At 41.9% G+C, this 18,944-nt stretch overlaps 1 protein-coding gene across 8 annotated transcripts in view; it reads right to left on the minus strand.

Annotated features, from left to right (window-relative positions):
* ralgapa2 (Ral GTPase activating protein catalytic subunit alpha 2) overlaps positions 1 to 18,944 on the minus strand; it is a 103,974-nt gene that overhangs the window by 12,007 nt on the left and 73,023 nt on the right. For all 8 annotated transcript variants that reach the window (XM_028439078.1, XM_028439076.1, XM_028439075.1 and 5 more), the window contains one exon: positions 16,781 to 16,908. In XM_028439078.1, coding sequence (XP_028294879.1) covers positions 16,781 to 16,908 — 128 coding nt within the window. The remainder of the gene's footprint in view (positions 1 to 16,780; positions 16,909 to 18,944) is intronic.

The raw sequence follows: 18,944 nt of genomic DNA on the forward strand, positions 1-18,944 counted from the left end.
AAATGCATTTTAAATGAATGAAAGCGAGAGCCATCATCAGCTCACTTAAGCAAATGTACAAAGCTATCCACGAGTAAAAATAAATTGCTACACAGAAATCAGACCTGATGCACTGCACAGTGAGGGGTAATCTTGCCTTCTTCCGAGCACACACTCTTTTTCATAGTTTCCTCTAATTACTAAGCCATGAGCACAGCTTGTTCCCCTGCATATGCACAGATGCTGCCACCGCCGTGCAGTAACTTAATCATGGGACAGAGTAGTGACGTAAAGAGTATGCCGGCATTATGGACATCAAACCCACTGACATGGCCTACTTTCAGAGGAAAACCAACTAAGCAGCAGATTTGTTGATGAGTGCCAGACAATGATTCACAAAGACATACAAAACCTTTGCAACCTGTTCTGAAAGCTTGTACAGCATTCCCATAAAGCAAAGGATGAATTTCAGACAGGCTAAATTTATGGAGGGGGGCTGCAAATTAAGTCAGCCATGACATAACTGTAAATTTTTACTTCAGTGAGCGACTGGAAAAACAAAAGTGTAGCACCACTTTGGGAATTTCCAAAGAACCTTTAGGTTCCACATGGCTGTATTCCCATTAGGGGAAGCAGGGAAACCAATGTTATGTCTACAGAGCGTGATGACCACAGGGATTGTAACAGCAAAAAAAGGTGATGCAAAACAACCAGAGTAAGGAGGGACATTTAAAAATATTGAGGATTTTACGAACAGTGTTTTCAGACCACATTTATTAGAAACCTTTGTTTTGGAGCCAAGATGTCAAAAACATGATAAATGCTAGCCTATTGGTGGCATTGTAGTGTCCCGGATATAAGCAGCACAGTTTGCCTATTGTGTGTTATTTCAATGTTTTTCAGGGTGTACAATGCGTCGAGAATAAGGTTAATAGACTTTGCAATGGTTTGGAGTGTGTATTTTTCTGTATTCATGTGTGTTAACCCTGTTTTTAACTGACAGCATTCTGAATAGAATGCTGACGCAAAGGTGGGTGTTGTGAGTGGATTTGGTCTTTTGTCCTGCCGCCCTCTCATTCTTTGTCATTACTTGGACTTGTGGCTGACATGTAGAGACTGACGGCAGGTGTCAAGTGGTCAGACAAAAACACAATCTCTCACATAAAACAGGACATTTCATACCTGTCAGATATGTTTGAGCGTCTGTATGGCTCGACATACGTGTACATGCATATGCATTTGGTGGGTGTTTGCCCACATAAATACATATGCATGCAGGCTGTCCAGATGGCAATGGGAGGGCGGGCTCCTGGAGGGAATTAGTGGGGGTCAAGCACCTTTGTGGATCAAAGCCAAGTTCAGGGCAGCTGCAGTGGCCCATGTTCAAGGTGAATGGAGGCCTCAGATGGCTCTTCATTAGCAGGCTGCTCCATCCCTGCTGGACCCCATCAACCAACCTCCACCGACCTTTTATCATCACTTCTCTCTCCTTTCTGCTGCACATCCACAGGGACCTGTCGTGCCAATGCCTGTCAATTGGGATCCATTTCCGAGCAGTGCTTAACCCCACCCAGTGCATGTTGGCGTACACATGCTCTTACACTTCTGTTTGTGCAGCAGTAAACACCAACGCTCTTCACGACACACGTGCACCAGGTTCCCCCTAAAAAAAGACTTAATTGACCTCTGAACCAGCATCTCTCTGGAGGGCAGCATACTGACCATTCAGCCTGGGTCTTTGTGTCCCTCATTCTCCTTAGTGATAAAAGTCCTCACAGCACCACTGGCCTCTGACACCCACAACATCTTTGAAGCATACAGTCTTTAAACACACGCAGACAGCCGGCCCGATTATACACGGTGGCTTCTTTACCAAAACGCTCCCCGATTGTACATTTGCCAATCCTCACAATTAAGTCAAGACTAAATATAAAAAGTGACTGCATTTCATTAACCAGAAATGTTTCACCAAATGAGAAAGAGGTTATGAGTTGAGGGGGTGTGGCAACTTTAAGGTCAAGGCGGTGAGAGCCATTAGTAAAAAGCTTTTGTGTATCTGTGTATGGGGTCTGGCTGTGGGACAGTATGGATGATCAACTAAAGCTATGCTCCAGCAATATACAGCAATTTGAATATACATTTAAGGAAATTATCTTAACACAATATAGTCTATCCAAAGATTTATCCTTATCGTAGAGATATTATATGGGTATATATTAGACGTGAATCTCCATCACTGACAACGATTCGATACGCATCTCGATACACTACCGACGATATGATACATTAGCGATACATTGAATCCCCTGGTGATACGATTCACGCCTGTTCCCGATTTAATTTGATATTGATTTGATGGTGATTCAATACTACACTATGCAATATATTGCAATTCAACATGATGCAAAGAAATTATATCAAAAATGTAAATAGAAAATAAGAAGCTACATTTCAGTATAGTACTAGAGGAAGATGATTTATTGATTTCCTTGTAAGCAGCAAATTTAACAAACAAAAAAAGTGCAAATTTTGCTCTACTAGTACTATGCATCACAACTTATTTTTGGCCTCTTAAAAACACAACAAAAAACAGGCTTTTTCACTAGTAGGATTAGGATTTAGAACCAGATTCAACATTAAAGCAGAACTAAGTAACTTGTGCTTAGCACTCCCCCTAAAGGTCCCTTTTGGTTATGTTACTGTCTTAAAACTCCACACCACCTGCCCCACCCCACAGCTACATGCACACCTTTCCTCTCCCAAGACAGTAGCAACCGATCACTGAAAAATCCTAATACAACAGTGACACTAAGGGTGCTTTCACACATATTGTCCCATGTGAACAGTATGAGGAAGAGAGACAAGTAAAATAAATTAATGATGTGGGAGTGATACAAGGGGAGTGTGGAAATGTGTGTGATGTGTTTGTTTGTGTGCTGACAAAGCGGCTCTGAAACTGGATGGATGGATAGATGGATATTTGTGTGTGTGCTGCCTCATGGAGTGCTGGGTTGCGAGTGTGTGTGCCTGTTGCCGCGACAACAGTGTGTGTGAATGCTGTGTGTTGCTGCTGAGCTGTTACTGCATGGAGTTGCTCCTTTCCTCGGACAAAGGTCTTCTCTGCCTTTTTTTAGCTTGCTCCGCCATGATATAAGTTTGAGAAAAGTGAATTTGTAGCAAATATAATTATTTATATTATTTAATTGTCACAGCTACTGTAAACAGACCCTCACTGAGTCATATTTAATGTCCATAAGAACAAAAAATAAAATAAAGTGAAATAAAATACACTTTTATAAACAGATCTGGTTCAAATCAGTTACGTCTTCCATCTCGATTTCATGTCAATTGTACCGATGCACACTGAATTAATCGATACTTGCATTGCACATAATAATCTCGATAATGCTTAACGTATATATATATATATCGAGAGGTGTGCATATATAGTGGAGTATATGCATAGGTATATTTATGCGTATACAGATATACTGTATGTGTAAATGTGAACATATATGAAAGTTACATTTAGGTTTTTTAATGACAAAGCCATACATTTATTTTATTTATGATGTACAAGCAGCTAGTAGATTATAAGGAAGCTTGTAATTGACTTGTTCCTTCTGAATATGTTCTATACCTTATGTTCAAATGTTTTTCATTTCCCTTCAGCATTTTTTGGTTTTTACATTCAAAGGCAAATCAAAAGCTTTGTGTTTTCACAAAATAATTCCAGCAAAAACAAAAAAAACATTAATTGCAACTTTTTCAACAAACACAAACTTATGAATGCCAATAGAAACAGATCAAAGAGACAGTTTTTCTCTTTTATATTAGACAAATGTTCATTCTAAAAACAAGGAACGCCATCTTAATTTCTTTTGGATCATTATTTCATTTTTTCTTTAGAATATTGGTGTCTTTAGAAAATCAGAAAATCTAAATCTTAATTTGCAATAGTTTACTAAACACAGAGTGAAAAAAAAAGGAACGTCAGCTTTGTTTTGAAAGCAGAAAACACAAAAGACACACACACGCACACACACAGCTAATCTTTTGATAAAGCAGGATTGGGGCAAAGGTCCAGATTAGGCAACGTTGAATTACCAGGGGTCTAAAGACACCCCATGCTGACATTTCACTTCTTAAGCTCCATTTCTATCTACTTGGAAGTCGCAGAAGTAAGGTGACGTTTGAGGGGAGGCCATTGCCTGCTGCCTTTATCATTTTGGGTGTCCTCCAGAGCACCATGAGGTACTAAGTCTTAATTATGAAGTAGAAAGCGGAAAAGAGAGAAAATTAAAGGTTCTATACTTTATACTTAATATGTAATATTTCTGAAATGTAGTAGGTTAACAGCACTGTTTATATATATATATATATATAATATTTCAGACTTAACAACTAAAATATGGTCATCAAACTATCCAAGTGATTCCCTGCTTCTTGACAATCAGTCAGTCCTGTGGTCTTGGGGCCTCAATGGCGGCAGCCGGGGGTTAATCCTGTTTGTAGAAGCACTGCTAGTGAAAGGGTGCTCTTCTGAGTGAAGAGGAACAGTTAAGAGATGAGGTGGAGGATGCCTCGAGGTGCTTGACCTCCTCTCTCTCTCTCACTTCGCCCAACATCTACCCATTAACCTGGCCCAATCAGCTTGACCTTGGTGAGAAGAGAAACTCAGGAATAGCTTTCAGTGCCATTGACTTCCACCGACCACTTAATTGCTTTGTTAAATGGCACAAATTTGTTAAGGGGAATCAGTGCGAGTGTGGCTTGGCAGCGCAGCTGTGCCAGCCAACACAAGACCAAAAGCAGATGAATTGAAACCTATACCCTCCAACACTATTAGTTTAAACAAATGAGTACTCCTGGACTAATAGTTAATAGATAAAAGGTTATAAGACCCTGACAACCACACAAATTTAAATTGGGAATACATAGATAAACGTAATAGCCGTCCCGCAAAAGTCAGGGATAGAACTACCAAGGTGGGATGGAGATAAAATGATGGGGATCCATGGAAAGGAGGAAGGAAAGAAAAAGATAAAGCTGAGCAGGTGTTGATTGGAGGGAGGCCAGGCAGTGAGTGCCAGCGGTACCTGTTGTCACAGCGAGGGCTGAGGTGTGAAGCTCGTCTCAGCAGAGGCTCTCAGAGGTGTGAGGTGATTATGGGAAAATGGTGAGGAAGATGAAGACATTTAGGCAAAAGGACACAGGAAGGAAGAAAAAGATGGAATGAATGTGGTGATAAAGCTGGCTGCAGGAATACTGGCGTAGTGGGAAGGAACAACAGCTCAAGATATCAACTAGAGCGAGTAGTGATTACGTATGTTGTGTGTGTGTGTGTGTGTGTGTTATTTCCATTTTAGCAGGTCCTCAAAGTTTGGTGTCTCATTATACAGCTCTCTGCAATAGACAGCTGGAGCAGCAGCAAATAAAACATCTGAATGTGTCACAGATGCATTAGGATGAATGGATGTGTCCGAGTCCATTTTCACCATAGACTCTAACATCAGATGCTCTGGAGGAAAAGCTGCTTTCTATGAGTCTCTCTCTCTTTTTTTTTTTTCAACAAGTAGCCTAATTAGTTGGTTGAGGAAACTGCAGCTCAGGAGACCCAAAGGACTTGGGTCACATATAGAGCGCAGGTTAATGACACCTCCTGAGGAGTGGCTTTCCCACAGCAAGAGCTTTCTCAGCTCCAACCTCCACACCTCTCCAATGTCCGTCTGGCACTCAGACAGCCGGATGGGGAGTTATGGCTGTGACATCACTCCTAACCTGTGACATCATCACTGCCCATCAGTGGTTTTGCACGTTTGCCACAGCTGCAGACAAAATCGGTTGTCTGCAGGCTGGCATGGCTGGGTTATTTATGAGCTGACTGGAAGAAGTAGTCGCCCATTTTCTCAAGTCTGTGGCAGCCCACCGTTCCTCTGGGGGACACTAAAAATTGATTTCTGTGTCATTACAAATCATAAGAGCAGCAACTACATTAAGGTCAATGACCTCTAAACTACAATAAAAGCAACCAATTGTTCAGTTTTCACAAAATCTAAGAGGTAAAGCAAGAAGTCACGTTTGCACTCCAGAGACTCAGAAAAGGCAAAAGATAGAAGCTTACGTCATTATTTTTACTAGCAGTTTGTTCACTACAACATCATCAAAGCCTGCTGGGCTTATGAACTCCGATAAGTTGAGTCTGTAACCAATCTCTTTCAAAGGACTCTCCTGCATTGATGGGTCCTAACACAGCAGCCTTAGAAGTGAAACACAAAGGATCGCCATGATTAATCAAACACAGACCCATTACAGGCACACAGGCCTTCACTGTGTATTAACAGAAAGTCATAATAAGATGAGCTACAAAAGGCTGATAGGAAAAAAGATGAACAGATACAGTACGAGGCTCGGTGAGTTCTCCCCCCAAGGCCTCTTTTGTCAGTGATGATGGTGACATGAATGTCTGAGACCTTTGGAGACATAATTTTATTAGATCAGGACAAAGGTTCACATCTTATGAGCTATCTGGGGTAAATACATGGCATATTTGTATTTCAGTTCCTCAAATTTGAAATGTTTAAAGTCGAGATCGGAGAAAGGCATTTGATCTCGATTTGAACTTTTATTAAAAAGCCAAAAATGAAACAGAAAAGGGCATGTTGATCCATAACTGGGTTTCAGGTCCGTCTGACCACTCCTTCACATTTGCTTACCTTCATATTAAAACAGAGATTATTATTAGCAGGACACACTGGTTCCCCTTAGCTAAATCCACCCAAATGATTTTCAGCAATAAAAGTGCTCTCAATGTTTTTCTGATTTGTTTGACACCTCGAGTCAACAATCCCGACACTTAAAGCACAAGACTCCGGTGCCAACTCCGGGTCATGACAAATGACGCAGATTTTAACACTGCAAACCCTCAGCTCAGACAAGCACTGATAAAATATTAAAACAAAAAGAACAGCAGCTTCTGCAATTTTAATGATGCTTGTGGCATGTGCAACACAATAACCGTAATACATTAACGTCTAGCATCTACACTCGCCTTTAGCACTCACGTACACACAAATGACGTTTTGATCCTTCATTGCCCTCAGTGAAAGGTTCATCGGGCCAATTAGGCCACCTAGGCTCATGCAAAATGCAAGGTATTTAGCGGGAATGATAATGATTAGTGCAAGGTCACCGATGATGATAAATGGGACCACAAAGGCCTAGTTACTCAAGGATACAAGTCAATCCCTTGCCAAATTAATCAATTTTCAACATGAACCAATTAATTAAATGATTGCTTTATTTGAAAATATAAACAACAGTTAGATGGAAGGCAACTAAGAAAACGTTTTTTAAAAAATAAAGTTGCAATAAATTTACATCTTTTGGCTTGGTTTAGATGTTCAATGGATGCCTCTAAACTGGTTAACTATAGACCAATCGCCAACCGTCCTTCCATGGTCAAGATGATTCAGACGGGGGTCTTCAACTGAGTCATTTCTTAACCTTGACCAGAATATTTTATAACTTTCCATCAGGCTTTCGTTCTCATCACAGTACAGGAACAGCTTTTATCAAAGTGCTAAATGGCATAAGGTCGAACACTGATTCAGGAAAACGTTCTATTCTTATTCTATTGGACAATCCTACTTGAAGGAGGAAAGTTATTTTCTAAGCATTGGAAAATATGAATCTGAAAGATTAACAATGTTCTGTGTGGCTGCTCAGAACTCTGTTCTTGGACCCCTTCTGTTCAGCCTTTATATGCCGTCTTTAGGTCAAATTCTGCAGGGTAATGGTGGATTATCAGAGCTACGCTGATGACAGACAACTATATCTATCCCTGAATCCAGATGGTCCCATAGAAGTGTTATCTTACTGCTTAGAAAGGGTAAACTGTGATGAGTAAAAGCTTCCTTTAACTAAATCATGACAAGATGGAGGTGATTTTCTTTGTTTACAGGTAAAAAAGGACTGCTGTCTCAATCTTTAAAAGCTAAAGACCAAATTCATGTCAGTGAGTACTTTTGGTTTTTAGCTTTTAGAAATAAAGACTCAGTCTGAAACCTTCGTGTTGGGATTTACTCTGATCTGACATTCAGCAGTTAGATTAAATCAATTACAAAACCAGCCTTCTACTACTAAACAACCATCTCCAGAGTGAAAGGTTTCATGACTCAAAAATCAAGAGAAGCTGCTCTCCAGCAGACTGGACTACAGTAATGGTCTTGGTTTGTGTACAACTGTAAAGTGTTTTACAAATAAAATGCATTATTATTATTATTATTGTCTTCTGACAGGAATCCCCCAAAAGAGCATCAAACAGATACAGGTGGTTCAGAACACTGCAGCTCAAGTTTTACCCAGAACAAATAGGTCAGAGCACATTACTCCAGTTTTGAAGTCTTTACACTGGCTCCTAGTCAGTCTCAGAACAGACTCTAAAGTTCTGCTGCTGGTGTATAAAATTTGTTAATGGGTTTTGTCCAGAATACTATTTATACAACATTTAATGTTGTATAGCACATTGAATTGCCTTGTATGACTTGTATTTATAGGCTTATTATTACCCTTGTCTTATAAGATCTATCAAATACTTTTTAAAGTAAAGAAATCAAAAAATATTAAACAAGGCAAATTATTATACACAATGAATTAAAAAGACTGGAGCCAGGTCAAAAGGAGCTCTCAGCCTACCTGTGTAGTATTGTAAGGGATGAGGAGGATACTATAGTGGGATGCATGCACGTGCATTCACAAAAGCATGCACGCTAACAAACACCTACACACTGAACCTTTGGGCTATAAAGAAAATAGACTTCTCTGTTGGCAACAGCTTTTCCTAATCCTCGCCCCTGGGCTATATTGTGCAGTCAAGCAGGCTATTACATGGCAACAATTAGGGGGGCCGGAGCCCAACACCTGGTCGTCTCCTTTTCTGGCCCTTCAGTGGCAGCTGACTGTACAGTCTCACAGCCAGGTGGCCCTCCTTCAATGACATTAGCTAGTCACTCCAGGGTTAATCAGGAGCCTGCCATCCTCCAATGTGCTTGCGCAGAGCCTCAATTCAGACTGGACACTTTTAAATGAAAAAAGGGAGATGATGGAGACAATGTTGTTTTAAAAACTTGTTCAGCTGAAGATCTCTGACAGGGACCCAACATAATCAAAATGAACTTGAGGGGGGTTTGGGCCCCTCTTAGATTCACGGCCTAAGTTGGGAGCTCTCCTTTGATTGGCTAAATCGCAGCACGTCAACTGTGCATCCTGCAGATTATAATGGACCTTTTCATGGGTTGACAAAAACAGATGGAGGAGCGGGAAGTGCTATACATCCACGCAGACGGGTGACGGTGTGGGGGGGAGGGACACTGGGTTTCGTCAAAGTCGGCAAATACAAAAACAAGTGGGTGTAGCTGAAGCAGCTACAGCGATATCTGCCTGCACAAAGCCCCCATTCCAAAGCCCTCTGGCTTTGAGATCTGAGGGTAAATAATGCTTATTAGAATAACAAAAGATATAGATTTGTACCCAAATCAGCTAGTCTCATCAATAGTAATTAGAAGCTATACATAACTAATGAAGATTTGAAATGCTACATTAAACAAAGGTACTGAGTGATATGGTGTTTATCAACATATGATGTTACAATTTCACCAAGGAGAAAAGACACTTAACTGTAAACTATAACAACTTGTTGTGATGATGGTAGATTGCATGCTATGGCCAGAATAGCTGTTTGCATTGCTTTCAACTAGAGCCCCCACTTGACAATATAACACAGATCATCGGTATTAACACATCAAAGGTTGCTTTCTGTACGAAGATGCAGACAATGCAGACAATGCAGACAATGCGGAGCGATGCACGCTCAAATGTTTTGTTTTTATTAATGCTTTGTGTGGCTTGCCTGCCTGTCAAAGTAGAAAATTCCATTTGGTGCAAAAAATGCAAATGCTGTGAAGCACAAGGACACCCTCTGAAAGGGAATAATGGCCACAGGCCAACGGAGGAGCAGACACTGCCTTTGAACCATTTAAAGAGGCATTAATGTGCATCTTATAAATAATCAACTAATATAATCTTAAAACCACCAATTAGGTCTGAAACGACAAAAGACCTGCAGCTTTAATGAAAGAAAGAGCAAATCCTGACTGTAAACTAAAAACAGAATAGAAAATGTATTGGCCATTTAGGGACATAGATACCCAATATGTCACAAGGTGTCCTCAGAAAAGTCCCACAGTACATTGTGCCACATCAGAGACAACGAGATTCCTGCGGAGGATGATAAGTGACATTTCACTGACATTTCCCTGCAGCATTCAATGTGGCGCTGTCTCAAGACGGCGTTAGAAATATCTATGGATATGCTCGAATGTGACACAAGCGTTAAGGGATGCGGGTCCTTTCAGGGGACGGGCTCAGCTCTGTGACCGGTGATGAGGAGTCTGGACTCTGGTAGATTGAATGGTAATCACTGGAGCACAGATAATGGATGATTGAAGGCTCTTTCTGAGCCGCTGTTGGTTTTCAATATCAGAGAGGCCCGAGAATTGGGATTCTTATCAGGGGCGGTGTGTCAAACAAAGGAGAGCTGAGCGTGAAATATGGGGTCCAACTCAGGCACACGACCATGGCGATTAGCACAAGGATAAAAAAGGCCGCACAAACAAAAGAGGGCAGCCTCCGTTGGACAAAAGATTGTCCACTGCCTTGTAGCAAGGAAACACAGGAGGAAGAAGGGGCATAAAGGATAAAAAAAAAAAACCTAAGACGACTTGGTGGTAAAAAGAGGACAGGAGAAGAGTTGTACTGAGACGACTGGAAGATGAATGGCCAACTGTTAAAGAGTGTTCCAGATTCCCTGCTTCTGAAGGGGAATAATAGACCAGCAGGGATGAAATGCAACACACCCCGCCTCAAAGCTATTCACACACATCTAAACAAACTCACATCACTCACGCACAAACACACATGGTGGCACGAGACTTCCCATCACTGCCAAGTCCATCACAAAAAAATACACAAACAAAGAAAAACAAAATTATTCCCATTTATCCCAAAATTCCAAGCAATACAGCGTGCCAAGAAAGCTCATTAACCCTCCCTTCAATAATGCAGAAACAAAAGGGGGAAAAAACAAAACATAACTAATCAATGAGAACGCGTCCATTGGGGGGGGGGGGGGGGGGGGGCAGGGTGAGGGAGTTGCAAGTACACGCATCCATTTGAAGAACCATAGAGGATGAACAGCTTTTGCTTTAGTGTTGTGCTGGCTGTAAGGTGGAAAAGAAAGTTCATCAATTAAACAGGACCAGGGGGTGACAGATGGAATGGCTAACTGGATGCTAATCACTTAAAGCAGAAAGACAGGTTTTTACACCCACACTGGAAATTGGATCACCATCACACAGCAACAGACGTGGTGACTTTTTGGTGGCAGTGCAGTAACTTCTCGAGTCTACTGATGCTATAGATATTAGGGATTCTTGGAAAAAGCTCTAATAATTTGAACAAATAAACATCAAATTCAACAACTTTTGTATCTCATGCTAAACTGTTGAAAGAAGAAACTAAAACCCTCATATTTCAACCTTTACGCAGCCATTCCCTCATACCTTTGTATCTCGAAGCTTTGAAAAACAAACAAACATTGAAATTGACAAAACTTTTAAACTGTTCTAAAACATTTTGGCGTCAAGTTAAAAATCAGAGGTTTTGCTGTTAAAAGTTATTACAACTGGCATCTCTAGAACTGTTGTGACCACCTGTATTATTAATCCAAAAACAAAAATTACATTGTTCCCTAAATATTGCCTTGGACCACCGTCCTAGATGCTAAGCTGCTGTACAAAGGCTTGCTTAAGCTGCTCATCACTGTTCACAATTTTTGGCATGGGACCGAGGAGGAGATCCCACCAAAAATTGGCTTTCACTTTGCTGCTCACAAACAGACAGATGTCAGACATGAATGCATAACAGAAGGAGAGGGGTAGGAGGAGGGGCAGGAGGCTGGGGGTTCAAGTTTAAAAATGCACAGAGCCTGACACTCTTTGGCTTACACTAAGCTCAGAGTTTAATGCTGACATACAACAATTCCACAGTTACAAAAAAAAATATGATTTAGGCTTTGTGACTTGAAATAACGCTCATAATGTTTAAGCTGTATAACAAAAACTATGCACAATAACAAATAATGCACAAACAAATTGAAACACTGGCCAGGCATATAGTTTTATAACAACAGACGTGCAACATAATTAAAGCAGTTGAGTATTTACGCACTGAAACTAAACGTCAATAGCCACAACAGTTTGACACCAGCAGTGTGTATGCGTTATCCAAGGCGGGGTTCTCGGTGCCTGCTGTTAGCCGTCTGGTTCCATGCCTGCACTACCTGTGTTTTAACGGGGCGTGTCCCATGAAGTTCCAGGCCCTGGAGTGCGGGCCTGGTTGGGCCTCGAGGGCTTTGAGGCCATGTAGTGTACGCCTTTTGTTACAGGCTGGGGGACAAGAGAAGGTAGGACTAATGTGGTGCGAGGTTTAGACCGGAGGAAAAAAAACGAGTAATGCTATGAGTCATTCTGCATTAGCAGCAGGAGAGAAAAAACAGGGGGTAGATGAGAGGGGGTTGAGAATACTTTTGCATGTTGTATGAAGCTAGACGCCATATGCCATCCGAGCTAGGCTGCCTCCTGAGTCAGGGCTCTTGGTTTGACAGGCTTGTGCTTGCCCCATCTACATCCCCCACGAAAGCACCCCCCTCCCCCGTCCTTCCCCACCCTCCTTCCCATCTAACACTCTCCTCCCTCTAGGCCTTGCAAGGCTCCATCGAAGGGGCTTGGTGATTGCATTGGTTGTGCATGGACTGAACTCTGCTCATCTGTGTCTTTAGGAGGAAAAAAAGTGGAAGAGGAGGGTGGGGAGGTGGGTACTCAGTGATCTGAACACATCGGACATTGTCATGAGTCTCGGCAGGAACAGCTGGTCGGCTGGAGACAAGGGCAGGAGGGAGCAGGAATAAGAAGTGAAGGGGGGAAAGAGATGGGAGGCAGTGCGCTACACTGATAATGGGATTAGGTTAAAGAGACTCCGCCTCTCTTTGCAGCCCCCCTACCCAAAACTGGATAAACTCTCCTCATCCACCAAATCAAAGCCAATGCCAGCCTCCACCCTAGACAAGCTTCGGCCAACTCAACCTGGAATTTTCTCATTGTCGAAGAATCACTACACCTACACCTAATCTATCCTGCTTAATGCAACAAATATAACCAAAGATATAAATGTATTAGTCCCATCTTTAGATAGTTGCCGTTGAACAGGAAGTTGGCTAGTTACACTCTCATCAGCTCTGACTAATAGGTGGCTTCAGAATATAAAGACCTGCTAGGCGCCTCAGTGTGCGCAGTCAAGCACTGTGCTCGGTGGTGACATAGACTACTGAGTATTACCCACATGTCTCAGGCAGTTATGGCACAACAGCTGGCAAATTAGACCTATCAATGATGCTAAATAATTCATGTGAGACAACGCCAACATGGCAGATCCTATTCATGACACCCCATCATGCCTAGTGGGTGTACTGTCATCTCGGCGAGGTAAGTATTCTTACAGTGTACAAAGGAACACATTGCTGATGACAAAGACACAGGGAGAGTGGGACGATAACTTGCTCTGACGAGGTGTGAGGATATGTCAGCCACTCTGAAAAGTATGATGATGTCTGAAAAACGCATTGAAAGGGCCCTATTAATGCTTTCCAAAGAAAAACAGGTTTTAATGTACAAATTGTTAATTATTTTAGGTTGTTGAAGTTGGAGGACCTGAGATGCGCTTATGTGAGTCAGATTCAGGATTAAGGATCAAGCCTCCCTTGTTTCTGCTTCTACATACACAACCACACATCACCTAAAAGCCTGGCTCGCATGACTGGCGATGGGCAGAAACAGATTATGGTTATTGATCGCTGCCTCGAGATGGATCTGAGTGTGTCTGTGTGTGTTTACTTGTGTGTGAGAGTAGAAGATGGGGACTAAGGGCAGTGTGCAAAAGCTATTGATTTACTCCAGTGGGGAGGCGATGTCTCTGAATCAAGGTTAGTTTCGCATTGTCTCACCTATTAGTAACTTGCCATCTTTCCAACACACACATACACAGGCAGCCGGTCAGGTTGCACATTAAAAAAATCCTTCCATCACAAAAAAAGATGGACGACAGCTCAAACTCAAGTGCTTGTTGAAGAGAAATGAATCCCTCCTTTTGGATGACGGCCCTATTCTATAGAGCCAGAATGAATCATCTTCATCAGACAATAAATGGCTTCAGACATCAAGGCCATTCTTCCTGGTATCAGGTGATGCAAACGCATGTCATCTCTTCCTCTTATGTTTTGTGTGTAGCAATGCATTGACATGTTCAAAAATCTGTGTAAGATCAAGAATCTAAAATCCATCCAACTAAAGATAAACACACACACAGATGAACAAGTTCAAAAATGGCAGTGTGGCAACATCTCAAACAAAAACACTCAGACCACAAAGTCCAGAACAGCTGCATTTTCAAACGGACATATTAATAATAAATGATACATTATAAGATGTCTGTGAGAGGTTTGTGGTTCAATGCCTGCGAGGTTGAGGTTGTGTACCAAGAGAAGCAATGGACAGGGAATGTAATCGACATCAGGGGATGTATAGAGCAGTAGAGTTGCTTTGTCTAGCGTCGAGATTTCACAAATCACAAAGAAAAATGAGACAAATGGAGTCCCATGTCAGAGAGGCAGATTGCAATCTTACAAACACTCGTGTAACCTGTATGTACGCTCTGAAAAGGTTGCTGGTGGTCATTTTTCAATATCAAATCCTATTAACTTGAAAAATGCTGCCAGCGTAGCAGCAGACTGCTGGAGTCCTCTCAAGCCTTGTGACGAAGCAAGAAAAGGGGCTGCAGAGTCATACCAGCCTTTTATCTGGACACACGGGAGTTATATAGCTTCTCTTTGAAGGAATATTCAACTAATTACCTTGGAGAGTGGCCTCACAGGCAGAGAACAGGCTGTGGATTGTTAAGACATTGTGAAAAGGGGTAAACTGAGGATGAGGATCTTCATTTTGCACAAAAAAAAAAAAACTTGCATCCTGGAGAGTGCATCCGATCCGTGCGGGATCATGATTAGAAAATGGAAGAAGTGGAACAAATGAAGAGCGGAAAGCGCAAGGAGAGGGAAAAGTACAACAGAGAATAAAATGCTCCTAAAGAGTAACTCAACCTGGAGCAACATCAAATTCAGTATTGAGTTCTTCCACTGTGATGCATTGTATTACTTAGCTAACTTGGAATATCATCAATCCTTACCAAAGTTATCAGCTTCATGAAACTTTATACATTTTTGGTTTTACCTTGCCATAATCTTCCTAATCTCTTCAGCAAAATGACACAGACATCTAGATACTGGATTTGGTGGTGAGCTTTGGATGGCAGGCTCTCCAGTTTTGGATTGTATGACGCCTTACAAAATATCTGTGCCAGAACTCCAGATGCAGTGCTTATCTGCTCTCAAAGATGATGCCTTTGTGCTGAAGGCTCCTCTGCTAAGGAATGCCAGGTGAGGCCTTTTTTGGCCTGCGTTTGCACCTCAACCACACGGACACTCATCCCCTAGGCTTAAAGATGTGGGCAGGCCTGTGACTGAACCCCCCTCTGGCATACAGAGTCACACTGGGCTAATTCACTTGGCGTTGGGTAAAAGACATCTGTCACTCACAATGCCCCCAGGGACACACATACAAGGCCCGATATCAGGATGGGCGGGGGGGGGGGTGATGTGATGCACTGTGAAACCCATAGAGACAGACATACTTACACACACCAGTGTGCATTGCAGTGCAATTAAAGTCTGGAATGAATCTGTGTTAATGTATAAAAAAACATACAGGTATTTAAACTTTACTGTCTTCAAGTTGTTGGGATGTAAAAACAGACAAGTCATTCACCCCAACGTGAAAAAAAATCTCCTTGGGGGAAGTTTAAAAAGCAACTGCCACTGAGGCAGTTTGGTTCTAGTGATGCTGTGCTGTGCTGTCAGAGGAGGAGCGGGCACTCAGGGAGATCAGGTTTCTTTTTCCAGGGGTCATTTGGCCACTGCACCCCATCTCCCCCCCCCTCTCCCCAGCCTGCACTGTGCTGCTGGCATTCAGATGCTAATTCATCACCATTGGTAATTACACTCTCTTTAAACCAACTGACAACTACAGCTGGAGTCAGGCTCTTAACGGCACACTGTTGGACGGATGGGTGGAGGGATGAGGGCGAGAGCGTGTGTGTGTGTGTGTGTGTGTGTGCATTTGTTGTTGACACTTTTAGTTTAGGCCTTCTTGTCCTCCATAAAATGGTCCTGATGGATGATGACATATTATCTATTGTGCAACTACACCAAAACAGCCCTGCAACCTCCCATGTTGCTCCAGGCTGTGTAACAGCTCCAGTGTAATAGCTACAGTATATGTAAATCAGGGAACCCATAAAGATCAGTGTCAGCATTCAGCTGTGTACATTGGGTAGCATGACAAGCACGCCACATGTTTCAATGTATTCAACCTAATGGCACTGGTACAGCTGAAAATATAACCTTGATGATCAAATGAACATGTCATCATGCAGCCTAAAGTGGTGCTTGTAATCTAAATGAACTCAGATTGTTTGAGTGGGTGATAACTTCAATTTCTACTAACGGCATTCCTTCCATGAGCCGTGAGAGAAAGGAATAAACCAAGCGAGAGAAGTGTTAGGTAAAGGATACAAGCTCTGATAGAGCGTCAGCTGGGACTTGACAGCCCTGCTGGCGTTAATACAGGTGGCCCGCACCATGTTTGGCAGCAAAGTTCCTGTGACGATGGCACCGTTGAAGAGAGGCCCAAAGAAAGGAACCTGAGGAAGAAAGAAGAACATAGTAAAAAGTATAATCAGCCATTAAAACACACTGATCCAATTCAACCAGGGTCCAGTCATTTTATTGGTAAATGACAAATGTTGAATTTCCTTCTCACAGGGTAAGCTCTTTATAATTTTAGGGCAAAAGTTCAATACAAAAATAGATTTTCCCAACTTTGCATGACAAGCACACATATTCAATGTGAATCAATGTTGGGTAAATGAAATTAAAATCCCAATCAATAGCCTACAATGCCTTCATATTGAGCTACTGAACAAACACAAAGGAGTACGATGAATTTTAGCAACAGCATGAGTGTGTGTGTGTCCACACACGTCTGTTCATGCATATTGGAGGGGGGCCCTTAATCACCGAAGCTCAATAGTCATTGACCTGGAAGTTGACGCGAATGTCAAAGTCTTTCCAAAATGTCCTGCTGTCTTCAACTTGGCAGCTGAGCGAGCACAAAGGTTGTTCAAATTTAAACAATACACACGTTTTAATCAGAAATCAAACAGACCAATTACCGTCATGTGCAGGGAAACCAGGACATTTATGGATAGTTAAATGTCACAAATGAGATTTTTTAAGATGGGATTAGAACTGGAACATGATGAATCAAAGCTAATAAGGCAAAGCTGTGTAAAAATATTTTCTTCTCCTTGGAATAAAGTGTTCTGTGATAATACACGAACAATTCGTTACTTTACGACTACTAAAAGCCAAAGAGAAAAACACAGATCATCTCTATGGTTGCATGGGGGATACCTGAGGCATCAGGAGAATAAATTGTCCAATAAATGCATTTGATAGGCGGGAGACTTTGCTAAGCTTCAGGACTTGAGATAGTTTGACAAGAGCCTTTGTGATGGCCAGACGCCTTCCAAATAGAAGCTCTTGTTGGGCATTCCCAGTCTGCAGTGGTCCCTCAAAAGCATTCAAAGGAAAGACAAAGTAATAAATATGGGTGGGTGACTGGTTTATCTGATGTACTTGGCAAGCAAATACTTGCCTTTCTGATCCAAATAAAAAAAACAAAGGAGTGTGACTCCTATTGGTTGTGAAGGAGAGATGTCAGAACGCACAGTGTATCACAGTTTGCTGTGAATGGGTTTATATACAGTGGTGTGAAATAGTGTTTGCCCCCTTTCTGATTTCTTACTTTTTAGCATGTTTTCCACACTTCAATGTTTCAGATCATCAAACAAATTTAAACATTAGTCAAAGATAACACACAATTACACTAAGAGCGCAGCAACGACTCATCCAAGCAGGCATCACTTGCCTCAGTTACAGTAAGGAAGGCAAAAATAGCCTGCATGGCAGAGTTCCAAGACGAAAACCACTGCTAAGCAAAAATAACATTAAGGTTCATCTCACTTTTGCCAGAAAACATCCCCAAGACTTTTGGAAAAATATTCTGTGGACTAACAAGACAAAAGTTGAACTTTTTGGAAAGTCCGTGTCCCATTACATCTGCCATAAAAGTAACATCGCAATTCAGAAAAAGAACATCATACCAACAGTAAAATATGGTGGTGGCAGTGTGATGATCTGAAGCTGTTTTGCTGCTTCAGGACCTGGAAGACTTGCTGTGATAAGTGGAAGCATGAATTCTGCTGTCTACCAAAAAAACCTAAAGGAGACAGTCTGGCCATCTATTCGTGACCTCAAGCTGAAGCAAACTTGGGTTCTACAGCAGGACAATGATCCAAAACACACCAGCAAATTCACCTCTGAATGGCTGAAGAAAAACAAAATATAGACTTTGGAGTGGCCTAGTCAAAGTCCTGACCTCAATCCTTTTGAGATGCTGTGGCGTGACCATAAATAGGTGGTTCATGCTCAAAAACCCTCCAATGTGGCTGAATTACAACAATTCTGCAAAGATGAGTGAGCCAAAATTCCTCCACAGCGTTGTAAAAGACTCATTGCAAGTTATCGCAAATGCTTGAATGCAATAGTTGCTGCCCAACCAGTTATTAGGTTCAGGGGGCAAACATTTTTTCACACAGGGTTATGTAGCTTTTGA

Source organism: Gouania willdenowi, chromosome 22 (assembly GCF_900634775.1).
Source record: "Gouania willdenowi chromosome 22, fGouWil2.1, whole genome shotgun sequence".
In the NCBI taxonomy this organism is placed as follows: domain Eukaryota; kingdom Metazoa; phylum Chordata; class Actinopteri; order Blenniiformes; family Gobiesocidae; genus Gouania; species Gouania willdenowi.